At 48.2% G+C, this 24,706-nt stretch overlaps 1 protein-coding gene across 1 annotated transcript in view; it reads left to right on the forward strand.

The window, feature by feature from the left end:
• The window catches only part of SELENOI (selenoprotein I), a 309,374-nt gene that overhangs the window by 150,706 nt on the left and 133,962 nt on the right, over positions 1–24,706 (forward strand). The window contains exons 6-7 of the mRNA XM_085613176.1: positions 6,549–6,657; positions 13,462–13,510. Of these exons, the coding sequence (XP_085469302.1) occupies positions 6,549–6,657; positions 13,462–13,510 (158 nt within the window). The remainder of the gene's footprint in view (positions 1–6,548; positions 6,658–13,461; positions 13,511–24,706) is intronic.

Below are 24,706 nucleotides of genomic sequence, written 5' to 3' on the forward strand. Positions count from 1 at the left end.
CCCAGAGGGGTCCACCACTGTGTCCATGCATGTGATCAGATCTTTCAGCTTCTTTGTTCAAGTCTCCTATTGTTATGGGTTTTTGCAAGGGTTATATTTGTTTCCTTCTGCTCCTTTTGTCATGTCATAATGGGAACTTAAACGTTAGTCCTCGCCTTTTTAATGTGCACTCCATTTGACAGTCCTGTCTGCCAAGGAGGGCATTTTACGTGCTCGTACGCACTGGACTTTCTGGTTTGAGTCCATTCACAGCCCACCTCCAATAATGCACTTGTTTGGTTTCTATTTAAATGGTGGGAACTGTGCAATAGAAGTCTCTATCAGAAGAACAAGTTACTTACCTTCGGTCACTCTCTTTCTCTTAGATACTCTGTCTAGCTACAGATTCCTCACCAACCCGGTGATTATATTTATCTATTAAAAGGGCCCCAAGTTCAGTACCCAGCACACTGGTCACACCGATTTGGTTATGGGGCTTTGCGTCTGGGGATGGGCACAGTCTTGAAAGCAACTGATGTCAGCGCACGTTAGTTGTGCCTATATAGACTTGAACACATAATTTCCGGAGGGCAACGGTGTCAGTGCGAAGCTGCATGGCATCACCTATCAGCGTAGGGGTACTGCTGAAAAAGTTCCATATCCGGTCTGATGTCTGGGGAATATTGAAAAGGTATGGAGTCTGAAGCTTGATTGTCTCTACCAGAAAGAGCTTCACCAAAGGGAAAGAAGTAACTTGTTCTTTTGGAACAAAGAAAGGGAAAGCAGTGCACACAAAAAACCTTGTCAAAATGGATAATTCTCTGTATTTAAATCTTCTATGTATTAGCCAATCAGGAATCCTCTGAAAGCCTTTGTACTCATCCCACTATTGCTATGGCTGCTACATTGCATTGGCAATGTGGCTGCCGGTTCTGAACATTTGCCAGGCTGTGGGTGGGCTTAGGTGTGCACGTTCACAAAATGCTACTGGTTTGCCAGCCAGCAAGGCTACTTTGCCTGCTTCGTCCTGCAAAACGTTCTGGTCTGAATCCACTCCCCAGTCTGTCGACCATTAGGGAGTACTGCTATCAGTGCTTAATTTGAGCCGGAGTTTGCTAGTGCTCTGTACCAGCACTTATGACGCTCCACCACTTGGTGGTGCTGTTAATCTATCATTGAGGTAAGCCCATCAACAGAGTATTTTATAATTCAATAAAAAATAATACCAATCGTACAGGCTATTCCTATAGATTTTAGGGGGCTGGAATTGCCTGAATTGTCATACTTGTAGAGGTTTGATGGTTAGCAATTGTGTTAATACTGGAATTGACTGTGCTGGCCAGGGCAGTGAGTGGTGCAAGCTGCAGTGGCCTCCTGAGCAAGGTCCTGGCATACTTTTTCATAAACGAGCATTTGCAATGCAATAGGTCTCGCATTTACACCAGTTTGAGCTATTAACATTGGAAATGACAATGCCTTTAATTTTTGTTTTCATTTTTAAAACATAAATAAAAGGCATAGTCATTTATAATACCAATAGCTTAAACTCTCGTATGCCGAACACCTTAGGTATTCTGTATATCTGCAGTGATGGTGATCTCACACCTATATCTGCAGTGATCTCACACCTATATCTGCAGTAATAGTGATCTAACACCTATAGCTGCAGTGATGGTGATCTCACACCTATATCTGAAGTAATGGCGATCTCACACCTATATCTGAAGTGATGGTGATCTCACACCTTTTTACTGTTAGCACATCACTACAGCAAGGCAGAACGAAAGGAGCTCCGTGGGCGTGAAGGGGCGTCTTGAGACCTCAATAAACAACAAAGAACGGCTGGACTCTTGTGTTGAGCAGTGACAGATTGAAGAGTTGTATCTGCGGTAATAGCGATCTCACACCTAAATCTGCAGTGATAGTGATCTCAAACCTATATCTGAAGTAATGGTGTTCTCACACCTATATCTGCAATGATGGTGATCTCACACCTATATCTGCAGTGATAGGGATCTCACACCTATATCTGCAGTGATGGTGATCTCACACCTATATCTGCAGTGATGGTGATCTCACACCTATATCTGCAGTGATGGTGATCTCACACCTATATCTGCAGTGACGGTATATCTGCAGTGATAGTGATCTCACACCTATATCTGCAGTGATAGTGATCTCACACCTATATTTGCGGTAATAGTGATCTCACCTATATCTGCAGTGATAGTGATCTCACACCTATATCTGCAGTGATGGTGATCTCACACCTTTTTACTGTTAGCACATCACTACAGCAAGGCAAAGCGAAAGGAGCCCCTTGGGCGTGAAGGGGCGTCTTGAGACCTCAATAAACAACAAAGAAAGGCTGGACTCTGGTGGTGAGCAGTGACTGGTTGAAGAGTTGAAGGGAGCCTCGGCGGCTGGCAGAGGGGGGAGATGGTGCACACGTGTGCTCTGGAGGCAGAGGGGGAGATGGTGTATGTATATCAGCTCAGAAATCTGTTTAAACTAAACATTAGATTTAGGGTGAGGAAAAATACTGTAGCATGAACGTTTTATTTCGGTGTAGACTGTGCGTGGTTCTGTTTTGTATTGTCGTCACTGGCAGACATAATCACATTTAGAAGAGGAAAAAACAGACTTCGGAAACCTGATCCAGCTGTGAAGGGATGTCTTGAGACCTCAATAAACAACAAAGACAGGCTGGACTCTGGTGTTGAGCAGTGACTGGTTGAAGGTAGACTCGGCGGCTGACAGAGGGGGGAGATGGTGCACACGTGTGCTCTGGAGGCAGAGGGGGAGATGGTGTATGTATATCAGCTCAGAAATCTGTTTAAACTAAACATTAGATTTAGGGTGAGGAAAAATACTGTAGCATGAACGTTTTATTTCGGTGTAGACTGTGCGTGGTTCTGTTTTGTATTGTCGTCACTGGCAGACATAATCACATTTAGAAGAGGAAAAAACAGACTTCGGAAACCTGATCCAGCTGTGAAGGGATGTCTTGAGACCTCAATAAACAACAAAGACAGGCTGGACTCTGGTGTTGAGCAGTGACTGGTTGAAGGTAGACTCGGCGGCTGACAGAGGGGGGAGATGGTGCACACGTGTGCTCTAGAGGCAGAGGAGGGAGATGTTGTATGTATATCAGTACAGAAATCTGTTTAAACTAAACATCAGATTTAAGGTGAGGAAAAATACAGTAGCGTGAACGTTTTATTTCGGTGTAGACTGCGCGTGCTGTTTTGTAATGTCGTCACTGGCAGATAATAACATTTAGAAAAAAAGAACAGACTTCGGAAACCTGATCCGTCACTACACGCCTCCTTTAGAAAAGTAATACCCTCACGACAGCCGTTCAGCAAACGATCCAGTCCGGATGGGCCGTCCCAAAAGGAGACAGGGCGGTAACAAAGAAACCTCATTTTCAATCGGAGGCCACCGTTTAGCATAAATGATGACGCCAGCCAATGAAAATGATGGGCGGGGCTTTAAGTCCCCTTCTGAAATCTCCTCTACCACAATATGTCTCGCAGAGCGAGCAGCGCATGCGCATTGCAATGCTAGGCGAGACCTAATTAATAACGGATTGCTATGGTATCATTAACGTGAGGAAGTATCCATGAGAAAAAAAGTTACTTCTCTTCAGTAACTCTCTCTCGAGTGGGTACTGTAACTGAAAATTCGTCAGTGCCCCCATCTCCCCGTTCTTTGGCCTCCTGGACAACATAAAATGTTTCAAAGTTGGATTTCGGCACGCTGTTGATGCAATTTGTTTGTGGTGCTCCACGTCTGAGGGCATTGAGGGAGCAAGATTAAGAAACTGATCATAATGTGCAGTGGTGGGGCTAATATGCGATTCCACTCCTTCATTTCCTGGCCTGAACAACATCACCTCAGAGCACATGGTGCACCTGTCAGCGAGGGGAGCATCGCTGAGAAAATTCTCTGGCTCCAGTCTGGCGGCTTGGGAAATTCTTAAGGTGAGGATCTGTGGCTAGAGTTTCCACCAAAAAGGCCATTACCAAAGGTAAATAACTTGTTCATAAGAATGATTCATCATTTGACTAGAATATGAATAATAAAATAATCTTTGAGTTGCACATATACCGTAGACCTGCAGAGCGGTATGGCATAATGAATAATTGACCTTTGAGTTTAAATAATGGTACTCTGCATCCGCAAATACTAGGCGAGTTACTGTGAACTGCATAACAATTTGGAGAACTTTGTTATGTTTTTTGTGTGTTACTTATATAGGATTACAGGGACGTTTTAGAACTCTGACTGTTCTTTACTTACTACGATCCAGCTGGTGCCAAAGCAGTGCTTAGAGGATTCTGCTTTTTTGATGGTTTAAGCATGTTAGCAACATCCTCTGAGCTCTGCATTAGTTTCCCGTTCGGTGTATGATATAGAACCTTATTGATTACAAGGAACTGTAGGACTTAGGTCAACCTCTTTCTGCAGAATTCACTTGTCTTTCAATGATTTTCTGCTGCTGCGAGTAGGGTCGAGCTCACCATGACCATTTTTATATTTTTCGGTGTAATGCATGCCTCACTCGTCACAAGAAGTGACTTAGTAAACAGAACACAAATATTTTCCTTTCCAGTTACAGGTTAAGGCAAGCAAATCTGCTTTTTCTGAGCGATCGGTGCTGTGTTTGTAGGAATCCACCGTTTCTCTGGCCTCCTGTGGATCAAACTAAGGCAGGTTTCCAAAACAAATTGCACTCTGAGGGTGCACTAAAGCAGAAGGGGACTTTCACAGTGCTTGCATTTTGGCAAACAGTTTTGGTTAACCTCATTGGTGGAGTAAGGAAGGAAAAGCAGAGTAATGCGTGGAAACAATTTTAGCTTAAATTACTGTGAATCCTTGGAATAAAATCCCAGAACAATATAATTTAGTAGAAGGTGTTCATACCTACACTAGGTGGTGAGGAACTACTTTGAAAATAACAGAAACATTGACTGGAACAAGCCTCAGCATGACGAAGCAGTGGCGAATAGAACTATATTTGGACTTACTTCCTGGACTAGCATTTAGACCTCTGGATGAAGACCTGCTTGCAGGGCACTGAAGCTGGCCTACAGTGAAGGTGTCTCCTCTGAGCTACTCCGTTCAGAGCATTGTGGTCCACATTTAGAGGGAGGCCTGCTTCCGATTCCCTGACGCGGTCTATCTCCTCCATGGCCTAGTTTATATCTATACATGCCCTCTCCGGCGCAGGGTCCTGATGTGCGACTGATAGCTGGAGTCCTCCCTCGTGCACTCATGTTGCAAACTATTGGATGGCTGTCCTCCATTATCAGCTTACATTGTTGAGGAATTTTGAAGACTGTTAATGAACCATTGAGCCAGGGAGGCTGCCACTGTAATGGCCATCGCACATGCTAAGAGTACTGGAGAACTTAAGGTTGTCCAATTTTCACATAGATTAAGAGATGAACCTGTCCATTTTCTCCCTACTCTTGCAGGTGTGACAATTCTTTAGCACCTGTGTTCATAGACTTGGAGACAGTGGTGGTCAGTTTCCCACGGACTGAGAAAGGCGGTGCTGAAGGAGCATCAAGAAAATAAATTCCATTTGAATGCGAAACAATCCAAGCCAGTTCTTAAACCTTAGTGGATCCACAGCCCCTCCATGGAAAAGGAGTAGAATAGTGGTGTCCAAACCACCCCTCTTTGTTCTAGTTCCTCCTCTACCTTGACTGTAGATGAAACTTTACTTCACAATCTCTTTCAATAAAGTGAGCCTTATTCCCACTTGCTCTTCTGTTTCGTTTCACATTTAGGAATCTGTAAAACATCCAGTACTGGAGAAGAGGAAAAACAAGTTCCATATTTAGAACTGCAGTAATCCATGTTTGGTCTCATGGATTCACATGAGACCATCCCTCCTCCACTTCTTTTGGATCACCTGTTGGTACATGTATGATTATGCATCACATGTGCTTGCAAATCTGAGAGGTAATGACCTCTGGAGGGAGTGAAGTTCAGGACCCTTCAACCTCCTTGGCAGAAGTTAGGTCTTTTCAAACTCCGGTTGAATGGCTGTGTAACATTCACTGTTTTGTTGTTGTTTCTATGGGAGTCAGTTCTCTATGCTGTTCAGTGTGCACTGGAGACTGTTACTTCAGCGACTGGGAAGATTCAAGCTTGTGCAGCTATGAAAGATACCACTGCTGTAGAACTGCAGTTGCAGGTAAGTAACCCATGTTTTCCCTGTCTCTCTGATTAACTGTTGTGCAGGCCAATGCTCCGAAGGAGACCACCCAGAATCTGTTTCAGGGATGTGAAGCCAGGTGTGTACTGTCGAAGTGTGATTTTGGTTACCCAGTGGGTTACAGTTACTCTGATCCAGTCATGATTCCTGTTTTTCTAATTGCTTGTTTAAGCAGCTGCAGGCCCAGACAGAGACGCTAGTACCTGCAACAACTGTGGAAAGTTCAAAAACCTATGGATAAGAGATTTACATTTAAGGATAACAGAACATAGTAGTTGGATAAAAGAAGAGGACCTTCAACCTTTTAATGCACATTTCCTCTTCTCTCATCTTCTAGACCATTTCTATTGTTTATTTGGTGACTGCAGTAGTTGGAGTGGAAGCCTGGTATAAGCCTGCTGTGTTCAATTTGCTATACAGGGACCTTTTCACATCGATGATAGTTGGTAAGAAACTTCATGAAAACAGCATATGCATTTTTTGTGTCCTAGATATCTACTCATTACAACAAAACATGTCTTAACTAGCTAAATCTATTTTGCTGCTGTTGTATTTGACTGTCTTCAGTGAAACATAGACTTGGTTTATTAGTAATATGTTGGGTCTGCTTCTGTGGTGGCACCACATGTAAGCCATACATGGAACAGTGTTTAACACTATTGTATCCCAATCTTCCCTACTCTTGATTATAGTTTTTTTTTTTTTTTTTAATTCTTTAATTAACACCAGATTTTGGGAGGCTCAGTATGGGTTCACTATCCTAAGTTCAAGACCAGATATTTCCTGGTTTGCTTCTGTCCAAGGTAATTGAACAGAGTTCCTTATAGTATGAGTAAAATTCCTTGTCCCTCCTATGTATAATGATATTTCATAGTGCACAGAGGACATTAGTAAATGCAACTGATTTATCCTTGATAACTCGCTGCAGTGGACTGTCTCATATTCTCAGTACACCACAGATAGTGGACAACCAAATATATTTTTGATGTATACTTCTACCTGCAGATTGGTCAACTATTGACTATTCCCAAGAACGAGACTGAAACTGCAAACTTTCCCATACCTGCCCTGTGCTGGTAGAGTGTGCTGGCTCCATCCTGCCACTGGAAGTGATGACAGGGTAAAGTCACGGAAGCCACAGAGTGCCCACCGTGGTTCACTGATATTGATGCCCTTTTTTCCACTCCCTTCTACATGTATCCGGAGCTGCTCTCCTACCTCTTTTTTTATCAGTCCTTTTTCTCTCAAATGTTTTCTTTTTTCCTAACAAATGTAATCATGCGTGGAGGTCGCCTCACAACTTGAGGTTGATTGATAAATGCAGCCTTATGCTCTTCAAGGCTGTCAAAGCGTGGGAGGAAACCACTTATGGCTCGCACCTGCAGTGGCCATCGCATTCAACACCAATTGCGTTAAAGGTTTGGGTCTCCCTCGAAGTCACGTCCGTTGTAGTCATTAAATTCTTCTAAAGAAAAGAGGAGGAAGCACAAGAGACAGCATGATGACAACTCGCCTTGACGTCCATCCAAGCTGAGAGGTAGGTCACCGCACCATACTCCGCCTACTGCAGATTCCTCTTTAGATTCAGATCTCGTGGACATCACTCTACTTGGTGAGCTTCCTCTTGTGGATCCACCTTATTCAGTTCCTTCTGCGGCAGCCGCATATGTAACATTCGCTGCTCCGGTGCCCATTCTGGTGTACCTGGAGTTTTTAGCTCCAGGAGTCTAAATGGCTCAATTTTTCAGAGCCATAATGGCAATTTTGAGACCGTCTACTGTCCCCTCTGGTTCACCTTTGACCCCCATGAGTCCCTTTAGGAGTCCATGTGTGTTTACATGGGCTGGTATGTCCTCTGCTTTATACAGCCCCTGGGCTCCCTACTCGAGATGCCTCTAGAGCAGGTCTGCTTCATCCTAGTTCCTGGCCCTTCTCTGAGACAACAGACATTGGCCCAAGTGTAGATTGTTTGCAAAGTTTGGAAGCTGTTCATTTGTTATCTCAACAGTTATGATACTAGAATGAGCTCTATCCACTTTTAGCTACTTTGCCTAAAATGTAGTTTGGATCTCCATAGAAATACCTTGTAGCATGCTGCTTCCTTGCCGCCGTCACGATCACCGAATCCAGTTTCGGGTCCATCCGCAGAAAGGTCTGGTCCGAGTCCGGCGCCCAATACTTCTTCAGGAGCCTTGAGGGGGCTGATTTTGTCACCGCCGGAGTGAGGTACAACTCCGTAGCGGGCTCCACCAATCCCGGCACTAGTGGCAGCAGGGGACGAGACAGGTGCTTCTTGTGCAGCGTCTCGAAGATCACGGACGTCGTAGGTGTTGGCACCGTCACCGTGATCCCTAGCTTGGCCGCACCCCTCAGTAGCATCTCCTGGAAGGAGACTACATAGTTGACAGGCGATACACCCGTCACTGGCGAGTCCGACAGCGTCGGCGAGTAGTCCTTGGTAGACGATTGGGTGCGGGATCTGGCTCTGCGCCTCCGGCGGCGTCGCCCAGATGTCGATGACGACCGTCCACGGCTCCGTGACCTTCCTCTCCGTCGGGAGCGGGAGCGCGATCTGTTTGTCTTCGGCCGCCCAGCCGGTCTCACAGGCGCCGGCGGCATAACCTGGTGCCGCGGCCTCGGAGTTCCCTTCGGTGGCGTTGGATACCTAGGCAACGACACCGACCCTTCGGCGGCGTCGGATACCTAGGCAACGACACCGACCGTGGCGGGGCCACAGGTGGGCCCGAAGGAGGAGACACCACTGAGTACACTGAGCCCGGTAACTCCGTCCTCTTCCCTTGTGACCCCGAGGGACTCCCGGCGTCAGAACTCCTCCTGCGCTGCCTCGGCGTCGACGAACGCCTCCGACAGGTCCTCGACGTCGGGGATCCCCTCGACAGCGACCTTCTCCTCTTCGTCGACGGCGAGCGCCTACGCCGGGACTGGTCTCGACGCTGATGACTCGACGGAGAAGTCGACGAAGACGCTGATGTCGTCGACTGCGGACTGCTCAGCTACCTCGACGGCTAGCGTCGACGCCGTTTCTCCCCAGAGCCCTGGGGAGACGGTGAACAGACTGCAGCTATCCACGTCGACGGAGAATGGGGACGTTTGCTGGGCTTCCTGCCACTGGGGAGCCCCCCAGGAGCCTCAGCATGTCCTGACCCACCTTGTGCCCTCAGCCTTCTGTCCTCCAGGCCTTGGAGCCTGATCTTTCTCTCAGGGTCCTGGCTGAGAAAGATTGAGAAATGTCACACTCCTCTGGAACATGGGACTGGGGAAGGCAGACGATGCACACCCTGTGTGGGTCTGACTTGGCCTTCTTTCTCTCACACTCTGGGCACTTGTCAAACAGGCCAGGCATGTTGACAACACAGAGCACACACAAGAAGGAAGGCAACAAGGTACGTAATAAGCACTTGAAAAGTGAACAAATTCCAAATAAACCCTTGAAAAGGGAGAGCTCAATGCTCCAGGGTCCTGCTAGCAGGAGCCGGAAAAAAGAACTGAAAGTAAAATGGACCTGCTGTGCATTCTGGGATACTGGAAAAGTTCTGGAAGGTTTTCTTAAAGGCACAGTATCCTGTTCTGAGCCACATAATGGCAGCCTATGGGGCTTGTCTGTCCATTCCTCCCTCTCTATCATTCCAGAGGCTTTTGCTGGTAGAGGCAGGTTTTTCTCTGTGGAAAAAGCTGGTCAGGCAGTGCTGTTGGTGGATGTTGGTGGAATTTTCTAGTTGAAGTACTGGACAGTGTAGCCTGTGGATATAGGCAGCATTATCTGTCTTTGAAATTCTCTCTTAAGTGTAGATGCAGGTCTGCATGGCTTGACAATTTAAGAGATTATTTTTATTGCTCCGGGGTCCACGCACATGGGCGGGACTATTCACTAGATTATGACTATAACAGAGATACCCCTACTACGGAACTGGAGTTACAGAAAAGAAACTACTCCTGTCTCCTTTTGTGAACATAAATGAAAAGTTATATCTAAGAAGGATTCACATACCTTGTGTGTCTTTTGTCTCCCAGTCAGTAATTCTACTAAAGGAGCATCCATCTTTCCCAGAAATGTCTTGGGGGGGGGGGGGGGGGGGGGGGCGGAAATCATCTCAGAAGTATGAACAGTTATAGAGCCGGGTTTGCTGCTGGTCCTGCTGTCTAGCATAGGTGACCCATTGCGTTTACCTCACTACTTTGCGAGGTCGCTTTTGACCCACCCCCCTCTATGAAGGCATTAGAAAGCAGTTTCAGTAACACCATTCCTGTCACAATTGCCCCACCCCTTTCCCAATAGATGTTGAGCATAACATTTAGGTCATTGATGTTGAAGAAATACTGGCCTTCAAACTGTTAATCATCGAAATTGTCATCAAGGATTGACAAATATCAGACAAGCACCTGATGAAGAGTGCCCCTGGACCTGCATGTACGAGAATTATACTTCTGAGGGGTTGTACACCAGATACACATCATGCAGGGAAGTATTCACTTGTGGCCATACCTAGCAAAAAAAACTCTAGAAGGATCAGAACATTTCACTTATTATGGTGGTGGTATTCCTCAACTTTTCTCATCCACCATCTTGGGAGAGAACACTATTACCAGATTTCTAGGGTTCATAAGTAGTTGAAATTCCTGTTGTCCGAAATGAGTGGGAAGGAAGAGCACACAAGCTGATCCTTGGAGGAAAGCACCCCAGATCCTCTTCTCTCTGGGTTTGGACAGGCATATTGCTTTTGACATTGCCTTCAAAATGCAACAAGCCTTGGCATAGCCAATAGGTCTCGCCTTTGGGACCTTATAAGTGTTTAGCCATGCAACAGTTGCATAACTAAATACTTATAAGGTCCCAAAAGCGAGATCTATTGGCTATGCAAAGCGGCCGCGAAAGAGAAAGTGATATCCCGATCAAACATCAAAGCGGCCGTGAAAGTAATCGCAGTAAATCGCGGCGCCCGCGCCCGCGCATATGCACTGTAGCTCTGAGCTGGCCTGGTAGCACTTTTTGGAGCCCTCTCAATAAGTCTCGCAAGACCAGCGCATGCGCTGGGTCAGGCGAGACCTAAAAAGGATACTGTTTTAAACCTTTAAACGACAACCCCTTGACCTGCCATAAAAATAAATGCTGTTTGTCTAATCTTGCTCAAGCTCTCCAGTGGACTCACCTAGATGCTTGCTGAAATTAGATGTAAGACAGGATATGTATCTGAAAGAAAATAAAGCAGGCTGTTCAAAATATGTTTGCAAAACACATCTTTCTCCTTTACCATTAACCTAAGATACTAATCCTTAGAACGTATAAAACAATCTAGAAATAAGGTCATTTGAACTGTATACTGCTGCAGGAATGCTCACTCCTTCACATTCAAATTTCCATTACAGTTTGCAGCATGTTGATTAATATTCCTTGAATGATTAGCACATGCCAACAATGTTACTCAGAATAATGGTCCACAAAGAAGCATACAAGTTTAACAAAGGATAGTAAGATTTAAGGTCACTTTACAGTTCCACAAAGTAACAAGCACCTCTCTTGTGAAAAAGAGGGATCATGATCACCTTGGCAGCAGCACAGTAGGGACACAGAATAAATGATTCTGCAGACCAACCGTAAACAAAGTCCCAAGTTGGAAAGTATGCTGTATGTGGTGAACTGTCTCTTTATGGAAGGCAAGATGGCCACAAAAACATGCTTCTGTTCAGTTTGTGTGTATTATAAAATCACGGATTCCTATTGTATGTTGTGTATATTTTGTTTTCCACTGTGGTAAGTATATGCCCTGTCGCGGCACCCTTTTTACAGGGTGTCACAAGCTGCAGGAACTGCAAGTTAAGGTGACAAGTTGCAACCATAGACATTCTACTGATGGTTGAATTGTTACCCTTCCTCTTGATACCGTGATTATACAAACGGTCGTGTCCCTGTCGCATTTATCCCTGTTAATCTCCAATACCCTTCATACACTAAAAGTACCGTAAAAAAAGCAGGAGGCCTGTATTCTTCACTGCCTTATCCATCCTTGCATAAGCTATAATCGTTGCATGTATTTGAGGTCTCTCAGACCAGATCTTTTGCAAGGGTAGAGACCGTACAACCAAGGGCTCCTTCGCAGGCATGTTCTTGTTTTAGGCAGATTTCATAAAATGGACAAATTACATTTCCCTTACTCTGGCCACAACACAGATTGGAATTCGTAGCCTGATGGAGCATATGGGAGTCTTCTCCAACCTCGTTGGCTACAAATTCAGCTGTTCTCCAGGGGAGTTGTAACTCTTTAGTAAACTATGCCAAGGTTCTTAGAAGACCAACCTAGAGAAGAGAGACAAGACTTTGTGAAGTGGGGTCTGTTGGTGTTAAACCAGGTTATATGCACTGTGGTAGCAATCGTGGGATTTTGAGCTGATGGCAACTGCCAAACCATTTTCAATTCACCAGTCAACAGAGTGGCTGTCGTATTCAAGTCTTAAACTGGTTTGAGCAGCAAAAAACGTATGACTCTCCCTTTGACAAGCATTACTCTTTTTGGATCTAACTTTAAGGATGAGCTGCACAAAATGAAGAAGGATATAGTTGCACCAAAAGTTGTAGACCTGGAGCTGATAAAGTTGCATTAAAGACCTCCGTATTTAGGTTTCAGGAAAGGTGTGGTTGTCTTTAGTAGCCCTTTTGGCAGCTGTGGTAGCTGCATCAGCTACCCAGAAACTTCAGTACCACAAAGACTCATAATTTATGGAAAAAGCAAGCTAAGCACCAGTGCTGTAGGTGGACACACCGCAGCTAACCACATACCGTGTAGATGGGTGAACTCACCGCTTTGACCAAATAACTGGGTTTCTAACTCTGCCCCCTCAGTATCCACACTAGCAGGGGGAGCATAACCAGTCACCTGCAGCTATTGAAAAGCATGCATGGAGCAGCTGTAGCCCGACTTTGGGTAAAGAGCCAATGCCATTGAATTGCTTCTTCCAAGCATCTGGTACTGTAACTGGCAGATACATACACCACATGAAGAACAACTAAATCTTTTTCACTATTGGAATTGAATGTTTCTGAGCATCTCAAAGCCTGCAGCCATTTGTCTGACTTAAAATATTGTGCTGAAATAATTATACAGTTTAGTATTTCACAAAGTAATTGTATTGTATCGTAGCCTGTGTTGCTGTTACCTAGTAGATTAGTTACAATTCATAGTGAAACAGTAATTTTTTTGCCCCTGTAGATGATGGTTTTGTTTTTTCCCTTCTAGGATGTGCCGTTACTGTAACTCTACCCATGAGCTTGTATAATGTCTACAAGTGAGTATTTTTCTATATCCTTGCACATTTTCATCATTAAATGTTTGAATTTAAAATGCATTTTTAATGTCAATATGTTGGAAGCTAAATATAATCGCTCCACTCAGTGCCAGTGAAGAACACGATAACATTTGCAGTTTCACATGCTTGTCACTACAGTTGAACTTCTGTCCACTCTGCAGTACATGCAATATGCGTTGAGGAACTAGAGGGGTCTGTTTTGAGGATGTCCAGTCAAGCCTACGTACGGTTTGAGGATGCATGGAAGTGCTTGAGGTGTGCAAATATAGTGATCAATCCGCTGACTTCACTTTAGGGGAGATTACGTGAGAGTAGTGGATGTGAGGGGCAGTAGGCTCCTCGTGGGTAACTTAGTTCAGTTTTTGAGCAGTTGTGCTGTACGTTTTAATAGAACTGACAACCTTAATTGATAACTCTACATATAGTGAATTCAGGTAACAAATTAACTTAGAAACACAAATCAATGACTCAAGATCTCCAGTGTTCTGTAGTAGGGGATCTCTGTGTATAGTCATAATCTAGTAAATAGTCCCGCCCATGTGCGTGGACCCCGGAGCAATAAAAAATAATCTCTAAAAGGTGACAAATCATGCAGACCTGCATACACCTTTAAGAGAATTTAATTTAAAGACAGATAATGCAGCCTATACCCACAGGCTACACTGTCCAGTACTTCAACTAGAATTCCACCAACATCCACAAACAGCACTGCCTGTCTAGTTTTTCTCCCCAATGGAAAAAACCCTGCCTCTACCAACAAAAGCCTCTGGAATGATAGAGAGGAAGGAGTGGGCAGACAAGCCCCATAGGCTGCCATTATGTGGCTTAAAACAGGATACTGTGCCTTTAAGAAAACTTTCCAGGTTTCCAGAACTTTCCCCAGTATCCCAGAATGCCCAGCAGGTCCCATTTACTTTCAGTTCTTTTTTCCGGCTCCTGCTAGCAGGACCCTGGAGCATTGAGCTCTCCCCTTTTCAAGGGTTTTTTGGAGATTTTGTCAATTTTTGTCACTTTTTCAAGTGCCTAGTAGCTGGTACTGTCAACATGCCTGGCTTGTTCGACAAGTGCCCGGAATGTGGTAGAAAGAAGGCTAAAACTGATCCCCACGAGGTGTGTATAGGTTGCCTTCCCCAGTCCCACGTGCCTGAAGGCTGTACCATCTGCCACTCGTTCTCAGCCAGGACCCTGAGGGACAGAATGAAAATCAGGCTTCAAGTTCTGGAGAAGAGAAGACTGAAGGCACCAGGTGGGTCTGGAGGGGCTGATTTGGCCCATACTGAGGCCTCTGGGGGGCTCCCCAGGGGCAGGAAGACCAGTAAGCGCTCCCACTCCCCGTCGAGGGCGTCAACGGCGACGTCGAGGATGATGACCACCGTCTGTTCGCCGTCTCCCCAGGGCTCTGGGGAGAAGCGGCGTCGACGATCGACGTCGAGGGACCTGAATAGGCCGCCGTCGACTACATCGGCATCGTCGGCGACGACGCCGTCTTCGGCGCCGTCCAGCAGTCGGCGTCGAGATCGGACCCGGCGTCGGCGCTCGCCGTCGAGGGGAGATCGCCGTTCGCCGTCGATGAAGAGGAGGCGGTCGACGTCGCCGCCGAAGAGGAGATGGACGTCGAGACGCTCGAGGAGATCGGCATCGAGGCACAGGTCGCCGTCGAGGCACAGGTCGCCGTCGAGGCACAGGTTGCCGTCGAGGCACAGGTTGCCGTCGAGGCACAGGTCGCCGTCGAGGCGCAGGTCGCCGTCGAGGCGCAGGTCGCCGTCGAGGCGAAGGTCGCCGTCGGAGAAGTTTGACGTCGAGGAGAAAAGGTCGACGTCGAGGAGAAGGTCGACGTCGAGGAAGAGAGAGTCACCGGAATCGGTGTACTCTGTGGTGTATACGCCTCCTCGGATGCCTCAGTCACCGCCTCCTCTCCCACCTCCTCCGACTCCTCCTCCACCACCACCACCACCAACGCCGCCTCCTCCACCTCCACCGCCACCACCGCCTCCACAGCCGCGGACACTGCCTCCGCCGCCCCCACCTCGGTCGCTGCCACGCACTCCAGTGGGACCGCCGCCGGTTCCCCCGCGGTCGGTTTCCCTTCCGAGGTACCAGACTCTGCCGCAGGGGACCTGAAGCCACGACGCCCGCGGTCGCCGGGACCGGCTAGACCGGCGGACAGGCCGAAGCCGAAGAGGTCGCGCTCCCGCTCACAGGAGGAGAAGGTCACGGAGCCGTGGACGGTCATCGTCGGACTCAGGACGACGCCGTAGGAGGCACAGGTCCAGGTCGCACACGCGCGCCTCGACCAGAGACTTTTCCCCGACGCTGTCGGACTCACCGGGGACTAGGGTGTCTCCGGTGGACGATTTGGTCTCTTTCCAAGAGGTGCTGTTGAGAGGGGCAGCAAAGTTGGGTATCACGGTGACGGTTCCAACACCCACGACGTACGTGATATTTGAGACACTTCATAAGAAACATCTGTCTCGCCCTCTACTGCCTCTTGTACCAGGACTGGTGGAACCCGCGTTGGAGCTGTTCCTCACTCCCGCGATGACGAAGGCCGCCCCCTCCAGGCTCATGAAAAAGTATAGGGCCCCGGAGTCGGACCCTACCTTTTTGAGAGTGGACCCGAAGCCGGATTCGGTCATCGTGACGGCGGCGAGGAAACAACATGCGACCGCCCCTTCGTCGACGGTCCCGCCGGACAAGGAAAGCCGCTGGCTGGACTCTGCGGGCAGGAAAGTGTGTGGGACCGCCGCCACCACCATGAAGGCGGCGAGTGCAGGGGCTTTGTTGGGCCGTTACGACCGGGCCCTGTGGGAGTCCCTGCAGCAGTATGCGGACCTGCTGCCCCGGGACAAGAAGGAGGACTTCTTGGAGACAGTGCGCGAAGGCATGCTGGTTTCTAATCAGGTGATCGGCGCAGCGGCGGATGTATCCTTGCTGGCCGCCCACGCCTACTGTCATGGCGTCCACCAGAGGCGGCATTCGTGGCTGCGCCTGACGTCCCTCAAGCCAGAGGCGCAGCAAAGAGTGGCCAACTTGCCCTTCTCGGGGGAAACCCTGTTCGGGAAACATGCGGACGATGAGATGGCCCGCATGAAGGCGGAGGCGGAAACCCTGACGGCCGTTGGGTTGGAGAAGGCCGAGAAGAAGAAGCGCCCGTTCCAGAGGCGGTTCGGGTCTTCGGGCAGAGGGCGTGGGCAGGGTTCGGGACAGCAGCAGCAACAACAGCAGCAGTTCCGCAAGCCCTTCCAGAAGCGCCAGAGGGGTAGAGGAGGCCAGCAGGCTACTACCACTACCAAGGGCCCGGCCGGGTCTCAGCCCTGAGCGGCTACTTCCCCCTCAACCGTTACCCACTCCAGTGGGGGGGGAAGCATTCAATTTTTTCCGGCAGAGTGGAGAAAAATTACTCAGGACAAGTGGGTGCTGAATATTGTTTGCAATGGATACAGTCTTCGGTTTATCAGCCCGCCTCCAGCGATTCCGCCGGTCAGCTCTCGATTCCAGCTGAGAGAGCTCCAGGCGGAGGCAGACATCTTGTTGAGAAAAAAGGCGGTAGAAGAAGTACCTCTGTCTCAAAGGGGAAGAGGTCTGTTCTCTCGGTTCTTCCTCGTTCGCAAGAAGGACAAGAACGAGTTCAGGCCCATTCTGGATTTGCGACAGCAAACAAATGGATTCGCAGAGAGAAGTTTCGCATGCTATCGTTGCACCAGATTTACCCTCAGCTGCAACGGGGAGACTGGCTCTGTGCCATAGATCTACAGGATGCGTACTTCCATGTGCCCATAGCAAGGAAGCACAGGAAGTTCCTGCGATTCCAAGTCGGCGCCAATCACTATCAATACACAGTACTGCCATTCGGGCTAAAGTCTGCTCCCAGGACCTTCTCGAAGTGCATGGCGGTGGTGGCGGCACACCTGCGGAGGAACAAGGTGTTTGTCTACCCGTATCTGGACGATTGGCTGATCAAGGCTTCATCCTTCTCGGAAGCACAAGATCACTTCCGATGGACGTGCGCTCTCTTACACAAGCTGGGGTTACACGCCAACATGTCTAAATCGGTCACGACTCCGGTCCAGTGCATACAGTACCTGGGGGCCTCCATCGATGCGCGGTCAGCAAGCGTGTCTCCTTCGGAGGAGAGACGGTTATCACTCCTTCGGAAGGCTCAGGACCTCAGGACTGCTCCATCGACTACAGTGAGGAAGGTGTCTTCTCTACTGGGATCGATGGCCTCCTGTATCTTCCTCACGCCTCACGCACGGCTTCACATGAGACCACTGCAGGAGTGCTTGGAGGATCAGTGGGATCAGAGGACAGGCTCTTGGGACGACAAGATACGACTGTCGCTGCATTCTCTTCAGTCTCTGAAATGGTGGTGTTCGGCGGAAAACCTCCTCAAGGGGGTTCCCTTCCACAAGGACATTCCCACGACGAGTGTAGTGACGGATGCTTCTCTCCAGGGCTGGGGAGCGCAATCCGGGGACTTAGCAGATTCAAGGAAAATGGTCTCCTTTGGAATCGACGTACCACATCAATTTCCTGGAACTCAGATCTGTCTTCCTGGCACTGAAGGCCTTCCTTCCGTCCTTCCAGACCACCTCGCTGCTGATACAGACGGACAATACAACCACGATGTATTACCTCAACAAGCAGGGGGGGTCGAGATCGCACACTCTGTCGCAGGAGGCGCAGGCGATCTGGCGCTGGCTGCTGGCCCGAGGACTGACGATTACGGCCACGCATCTGCCAGGGGTGCAGAATGCTCAGGCGGACGCCTTGAGCAGGCTGATTCAGGAAAACCACGAATGGGTCATAAACGACGAAGTACTAGGAGAAGTCTTCGCAAGGTGGGGGACTCCAGACGTAGATCTGTTCGCCACCGCCGAAAACAGCAAATGCCGAGTCTTCGCATCCAGGTACTACCAGCGGGGGACGCTGGGGAATGCGCTATGGATCGATTGGTCGAACAGCTTTCTGTACGCTTTTCCTCCCATTCCCCTGATTCCGGCGGTGCTCATCAAGCTGTCCCAGTCCAGGGCGCGGATGATCCTGATCGCCCCGGAGTGGCCCAGGCAGTGGTGGTTCACGGACCTTCTTCACCGGTCTCTCCTTCCTCACATGCGGTTGCCGTGCAGGCCGGACCTTCTCACGAAGTTCGGGGGGCGGATGGTGCACCCCAACCTCTCGTCTTTGGGTTTGGCGGCATGGCTCCTGAAATAGTGCAATATGGCCATCTGAATCTACCAGACGATTGTATGGACATTCTGAAGGAGTCTAAGCGACCTTCCACTAGGACATCCTATGCTTACAAGTGGAAGAGGTTCTGTATCTGGTGTAAGTCCAAGAACTTTGATCCGACAACATGTAAGGAAGATGTCATCCTTCCATACCTTTTACATCTGGCGCAGTCTGGCCTTAATTTCCATTCCATTAAGGTTCATTTGGCTGCTTTGACTGCTTACAGGAAATGCCCTTCACAGACTTCCTTCTTTCAGATCCCTGTGGTCAAGGATTTTTTGGAAGGCTTGAAGAAAGTGTTTCCACCCGTCAGACTTCCCTCGCCTTCCTGGGACCTGAATGTGGTGCTGTCCAGACTGATGAAGGAGCCTTTTGAACCCATTCACAAGGCTTCATTGCAGCACCTATCCTGGAAGGCGGCGTTCCTAGTGGCCATTACATCGGCCCGCAGGGTGAGTGAACTTCAGGCATTATGTTGTCAAGAACCTTATACTGTATTTCATGCTGCTAAGGTTGTGATGCGTACTCACCCTAAATTTCTTCCTAAGGTTATCTCTGATTTTCATGTCAACCAGACCATAACTTTACCTACGTTCTTTCAGAATCCCTCTTCGCCAGCGGAAAGGTCTCTCCATTCCCTGGATGTTCGGAGGGTGTTGAAATTTTATCTGGATAAGACCACGGATATTCGTAGGTCTGACCAATTGTTTGTTAATTATGGCTCAGTCAGGACTGGTCTTGCGACTTCTAAGCAGTCCATTTCTCGGTGGATTGTGTCCTGCATACAATTGTGTTATCAAAAGGCTAATAAGACCTTAGGGGGTAAACCTAAGGCTCATTCCACCAGGGGCAAAGCTGCCACGACGGCTTTGCTGCGTAATGTTCGGATTGCGGAAATCTGCAAGGCGGCCACTTGGAAGTCGGTCCATACCTTTGCTGCGCATTACTGTCTGGACGCGGATGCCAGGGCAGATGCTCAGGTTGGGCAGGCTTCGCTGCGAAATTTGTTCGCACAGTAGTGGTATTATTTTGTAATCTTCTCCACCGCTGTTTTTGTGTGGGGATGGGCTTGCCATTCTATTCACTAGATTACGACTATACACAGAGATCCCCTACTACAGAAGGAGTAGTTTCTTTTCTGTAACTCCAGTTCTGTAGTAGGGGTATCTCTGTTATAGTCCTAAGCGCCCGCCCTCCTCCCCGGTGGAGAGATGAATGTTAATATAAGGAATGCTACAGGTCTGGCGTGCTACGCCTTCAAAAATAACTGAAAGTAAAAGGGACCTGCTGTGCATTCTGGGATACTGGAAAAGTTCTGGAAAGTTTTCTTAAAGGCACAGTATCCTGTTCTGAGCCACATAATGGCAGCCTATGGGGCTTGTCTGTCCATTCCTTCCTCTCTATCATTCCAGAGGCTTTTGCTGGCAGGTTTTTCTCTGTGGAAAAAGCTGGACAGGCAGTGCTGTTGGTGGTTGTTGGTGGAATTCTTTCTAGTTGAAGTACTGGACAGTGTGGCCTGGGGATATCGGCTGCATTATCTGTCTTTGAAATTCTCTCTTAAGTGTAGATGCAGGTCTGCATGGCTTGACAATTTAAGAGATTATTTTTATTGCTCCGGGGTCCGCGCACATGGGCGGGACTATTCACTAGATTATGACTATAACAGAGATACCCCTTCTACAGAACTGGAGTTACAGAAAAGAAACTACTCCTTCCTCCGGAAGCTCCCACCTTTGGTCGCCATCTTCAGATTCTTTTTTCTGCCGTTGGGTCTGGATCAACAGCGAAGGAGCTCCAAGAACTTTGGAGAGAAGAATCGACAAAAATAGAAGAAAACTTTAGAATATATAACCGGGGAAGACACCGGAGATCAAGTAAGGAAGAAGGTCGACGACAGAAGAGAGAACATCGAAGAATTCGACGTTTCAAAGGAGAATGCGCATACAGGGGGCTCCCTGAGGGCGGTGATGGACAAAACTCCGTTTAAATTCTGCGCGAACTGCCACAACAAGTACGCGCAAAAGGACCAACACCCGGTCTGCAATCTCTGCCTGACGCTCGACCATCGAATCGAGGACTACAACGCCTGTGCAGCGTTCACCCCGAAGACCCTCAGAGTAAGGGAGAGGGAGAGAAGAGCAAACTACAACATGCAGGGGCAGGGGACACCCCCATCGCTCCGAGATTTGGGACTCTCCAGCGGAGAGGAAGACAGCATAGTAAAGGGACCAGAGGATGTCTTGGTCGTCGAGGTCGAAAAGAAAACGTCGAAGGAGGTAAGAGTCGTCGAACCCTAAACACTCCACTGATACTCGCAAAAGCGAGCCAAAGTCCTCGAAGGGAGCAGGGCTGTCGAAGCACTCGACGTCGACTACTGCATCCATGGACAAGCAGACCGTCGAATCCTCTGAGAAGTGTTAGGGGATAAAGTAAATGGTTCTTCTGACACCTGTCATGAAAAATCTTTTTCAAAATAAATGTGGAAAACACCCTCTCCTCCCAAATAACTGAAAATTATCCATTTACAACACTTGCTTCTGACTTATTTAATGTCCCTCACGTTCCTTCTAATGGAGCTTTTTAAGGACAGATTCCTTGCCTTGTGCATTTCACCAGACAGCAAACTGGATCCGGAACGTCTTTGCAGTATCTCTTACATGCTGGCAACTGGCTCCATCAACTCTCGTCCCACCCCGGGAAATGATGACTCAGAACCATATATAGGCATCAACTGCGAGCTGTTCTCCGTTCTTATTTTTCCACACTTTTCACATAATCTGTAGTTCTGCTGCTACCAATTTCTGTGTTTGCCAAGACTTGTTTTCCTATCCTTTAGGACATCTGTACTTCTGTCGCCCCCTAAAAGGATTAGATTTAAACTATTTCAGGGACAGATGTTGGTTACAGACTTGTTTGAAATCTTTCTTTAGTGGTTGAGTATCAAGCATGGGTTGTTATGTTATATCGATTGGTATGGCGCACCTTATTACCCAAGGAGGCTATCCAGGCACTTAGGTCCTGCAACAGATGCTCTCTGATGCACCATAAGGCTATTTTGGAGCGGGCACCAAACTCTGTCTCCCTAAACACAAATAACTGGATCAGTCCCATTCGAAATCCTGAAGCAGCTACTGCTTTCGCTCACATTGTTAAGGTAATTCGAAAAGGAAATTAAGTGGTTCTTTCAGGGAGAGGTCACAGAACCGCCGTTTGAAGAACCTGACTCTCGTTTTGACCTACAATGGCGAATCTTGAGCCGATCCACCCTGAGGTCCTTGGGCCTCCACAGCAAATTGCAACTGCCTGAGAGACCATGCTGAATTTTTTTTAATTGTTCCAGATCTCTCAGGTGTGCTTTTGGGCACCATGTATCAACGCACCTAGTCTTGGACCACCTACGTGCAGCTGTATAATTTTTTCTAATTCTGGCATTCTCCATCAATGAGCCAAAATCCCATCTTCCGCCTGTGTTCAGAATCCAGTTTATAGGGTCTGTTCTGGACACAATGAGTTTGAAGGCCATTCTGCCCTGTATAGAGTGCAGGATATTCAGGCTATGATCCTTATGTTTCAGGCAAATGCGTTTGCCATGGCCTTGATGGGTGCAAGGCTTTTATGGCTATTGGCATCGTGTATCCTACTATTGCCCCACACCCATTGGCACATGCCGGTTCTCCAGTGGAATAAGGGCCCAGCAATCTGAATACCTTTCAGACCGTATTTGCATTTAGGCCCAGGAACTTCATTGGTGGATGATGGATGCCAATCTGACGTGCGGCAGACTATTCTCCGTGCCTTCTCAGGTGCTCCCAGTGGATATGAACGAGTCGTGTCTGGGCAGGGACTGGCACTTGGATAGGGTGGAGAGCAGAGGCCTCTGATCTTAGATGACGTAGCATCATCTTATAAACCTTGTCGAGCTGCATCCAGATGATCCTAATGCCTTTTTATCTAACTTCAAGTGCAAGACAATTCAGGTGATGGAGGACAACATGACCACCATGTGGTGCTGCAACGAGCTTTGGCAGTGGATGATCTTCACAGGTCGGCCACCCAGGATGGTTCCTCAGCATCATGGCAATTGAAATCAACAGAGGTTATCTTGGCAACAATGAGAATCCGCAATACCCAGAGGTGGCTCGGAGTTTTCTCATCCAGTTAGGAATTTCCTTAGTAGACCTTTTGACTAACTCTAAAAATATGCATTGTTTACCAATCTGGGCCCTAGAATTTCTGCTCCAAGGGTCTCTAAGAGACACCTTTCGCCTTCTGTGGTACTGTGGTCTTCTGTGCTCATTCGCCCCACTGCTGTTGATCCAATGGTTCCTCAAAAAGGGAAGGCGAGACTGAGGATAGCTCATTCTGATTATTCTTCTTTTTAAAACCATTTTTATTGATTTTCCATACATCCAAAAAGGGGTTTCGGTTACATACCCCAGATAGGTAGCAAAGTCGCAGTGCAAATCTGGCATAGCTGAAGCACCATATGATGTCCATATCAACTGTTCAGGCACTGCATACGGTCAACACGATAAGTATTTGCAACCAATGAAAATTCCCATCCCCAACTAGCCCCAACAGCCCCCCCCCCGCCACCCACCCAGGCGTGTCACTTAAGTGCAGGCTGTAATAAGCCAATAGAACTGTTATCTGCGTGGGGCGACTAATTCATATAGGAGGCTGCGGTCCAGAGTGCCATCTGGCTTGCTTGGCGAGCACCACTACTGAACGTGAGGCTTTAGATCGAAGTGATCTTAGAGCTGCTTATGCGTTAGTCCATAGCTGCCACAGGGTCGCCTGCAGATGCGTCATCCCCCTCCGTTTCGGGAGATTTATGTGGCACAATGAGCGCTTCCCACGCTCTTGCCCGTTCCAGGGCCTTTTCACTCTCGGTGCTCTTCGCTATTTGTAACCTAATCACTCCCTCACATTCGGCCCACTTTGGGAATTCTGCTTTCTACTTTGCTATGCTAGGGCCCTGTTTTGCCTTCCAATGGGGGGTGGTGTTCCGTTTGGCCAGGAGCAGCCTCAGGTCTATAAATTTGCTAGTAATTTTGTTCTTGGACGTGTGGGGAAACCAGTGCAAAATTCAATGAGCCATGGTTGTATCCAGCTCTCTATCAGTGAGGTCTGATCATGTTGTCATTACCTCCGCCCAGTAACTGTCTAGGAACGGGCAACCCCATAACATGCGTTTAAAATCTGCGCTTTCTGTGTTACTTCTCGGGCATGCCGCTGATTGGTCCGGGAAATATGCGTGAAGTTTTATTGGGGTAAGGTATGCTCTATGTAAAAATGGAAATGCACCAATTGAAACCTTGCATTCCTCGTGCTCTTCCAGGCCCTCTCCGCTAGCTCTCCCCACGCCTTATCCGGGATGTCCCCCCTATATCTGCTTCCCATTTGAGCTTCAGGATAGACAGGGGGAGTAAGGATTCCTGCGTCATGCGTCTGTAGAGGCACATCACTGCTTTAAAAGTGCCTGCTGCCAACACTACGTATTGGCAGCCCATGGAAGTTGGTGGTCCTGTAAGTCCCCTACCCCAGTGCTTCATGATAGCCGCAGTGAGGGCCTTGTACTGTAGGAAATCACCCCTGCGTAAGTTAAAGCGTGTTTGCAGGTCATTAAACGGGATCATGGCACCCTCCTTGTATAGGTCCCCTATGGTAGATAGCCCCTGTTCCGCCCAAGCTTCCAATCTCTGCCAATTGCTACTCTGTGGCAGGGCACATTATCAACGGTATTTACGGCGTATAGGGGTATTTAATAGAGGCTCTGGGCAAATATCTGTGCCAGCATTTTCGTGCTATGGTGAGTTCCAGGGTGAGGGACGCGGTGTTAACCGGGAGCCGTAGTACAATGGGGGACAGCAAAAACAGGGGCCCGAAATCTTCCCTGCGCTCAACTCCCCTAGTGACCCTCGCTACCCACTGCGTAAACCA

This window comes from Triturus cristatus, chromosome 6, assembly GCF_964204655.1.
Source record: "Triturus cristatus chromosome 6, aTriCri1.1, whole genome shotgun sequence".
Taxonomy (NCBI): domain Eukaryota; kingdom Metazoa; phylum Chordata; class Amphibia; order Caudata; family Salamandridae; genus Triturus; species Triturus cristatus.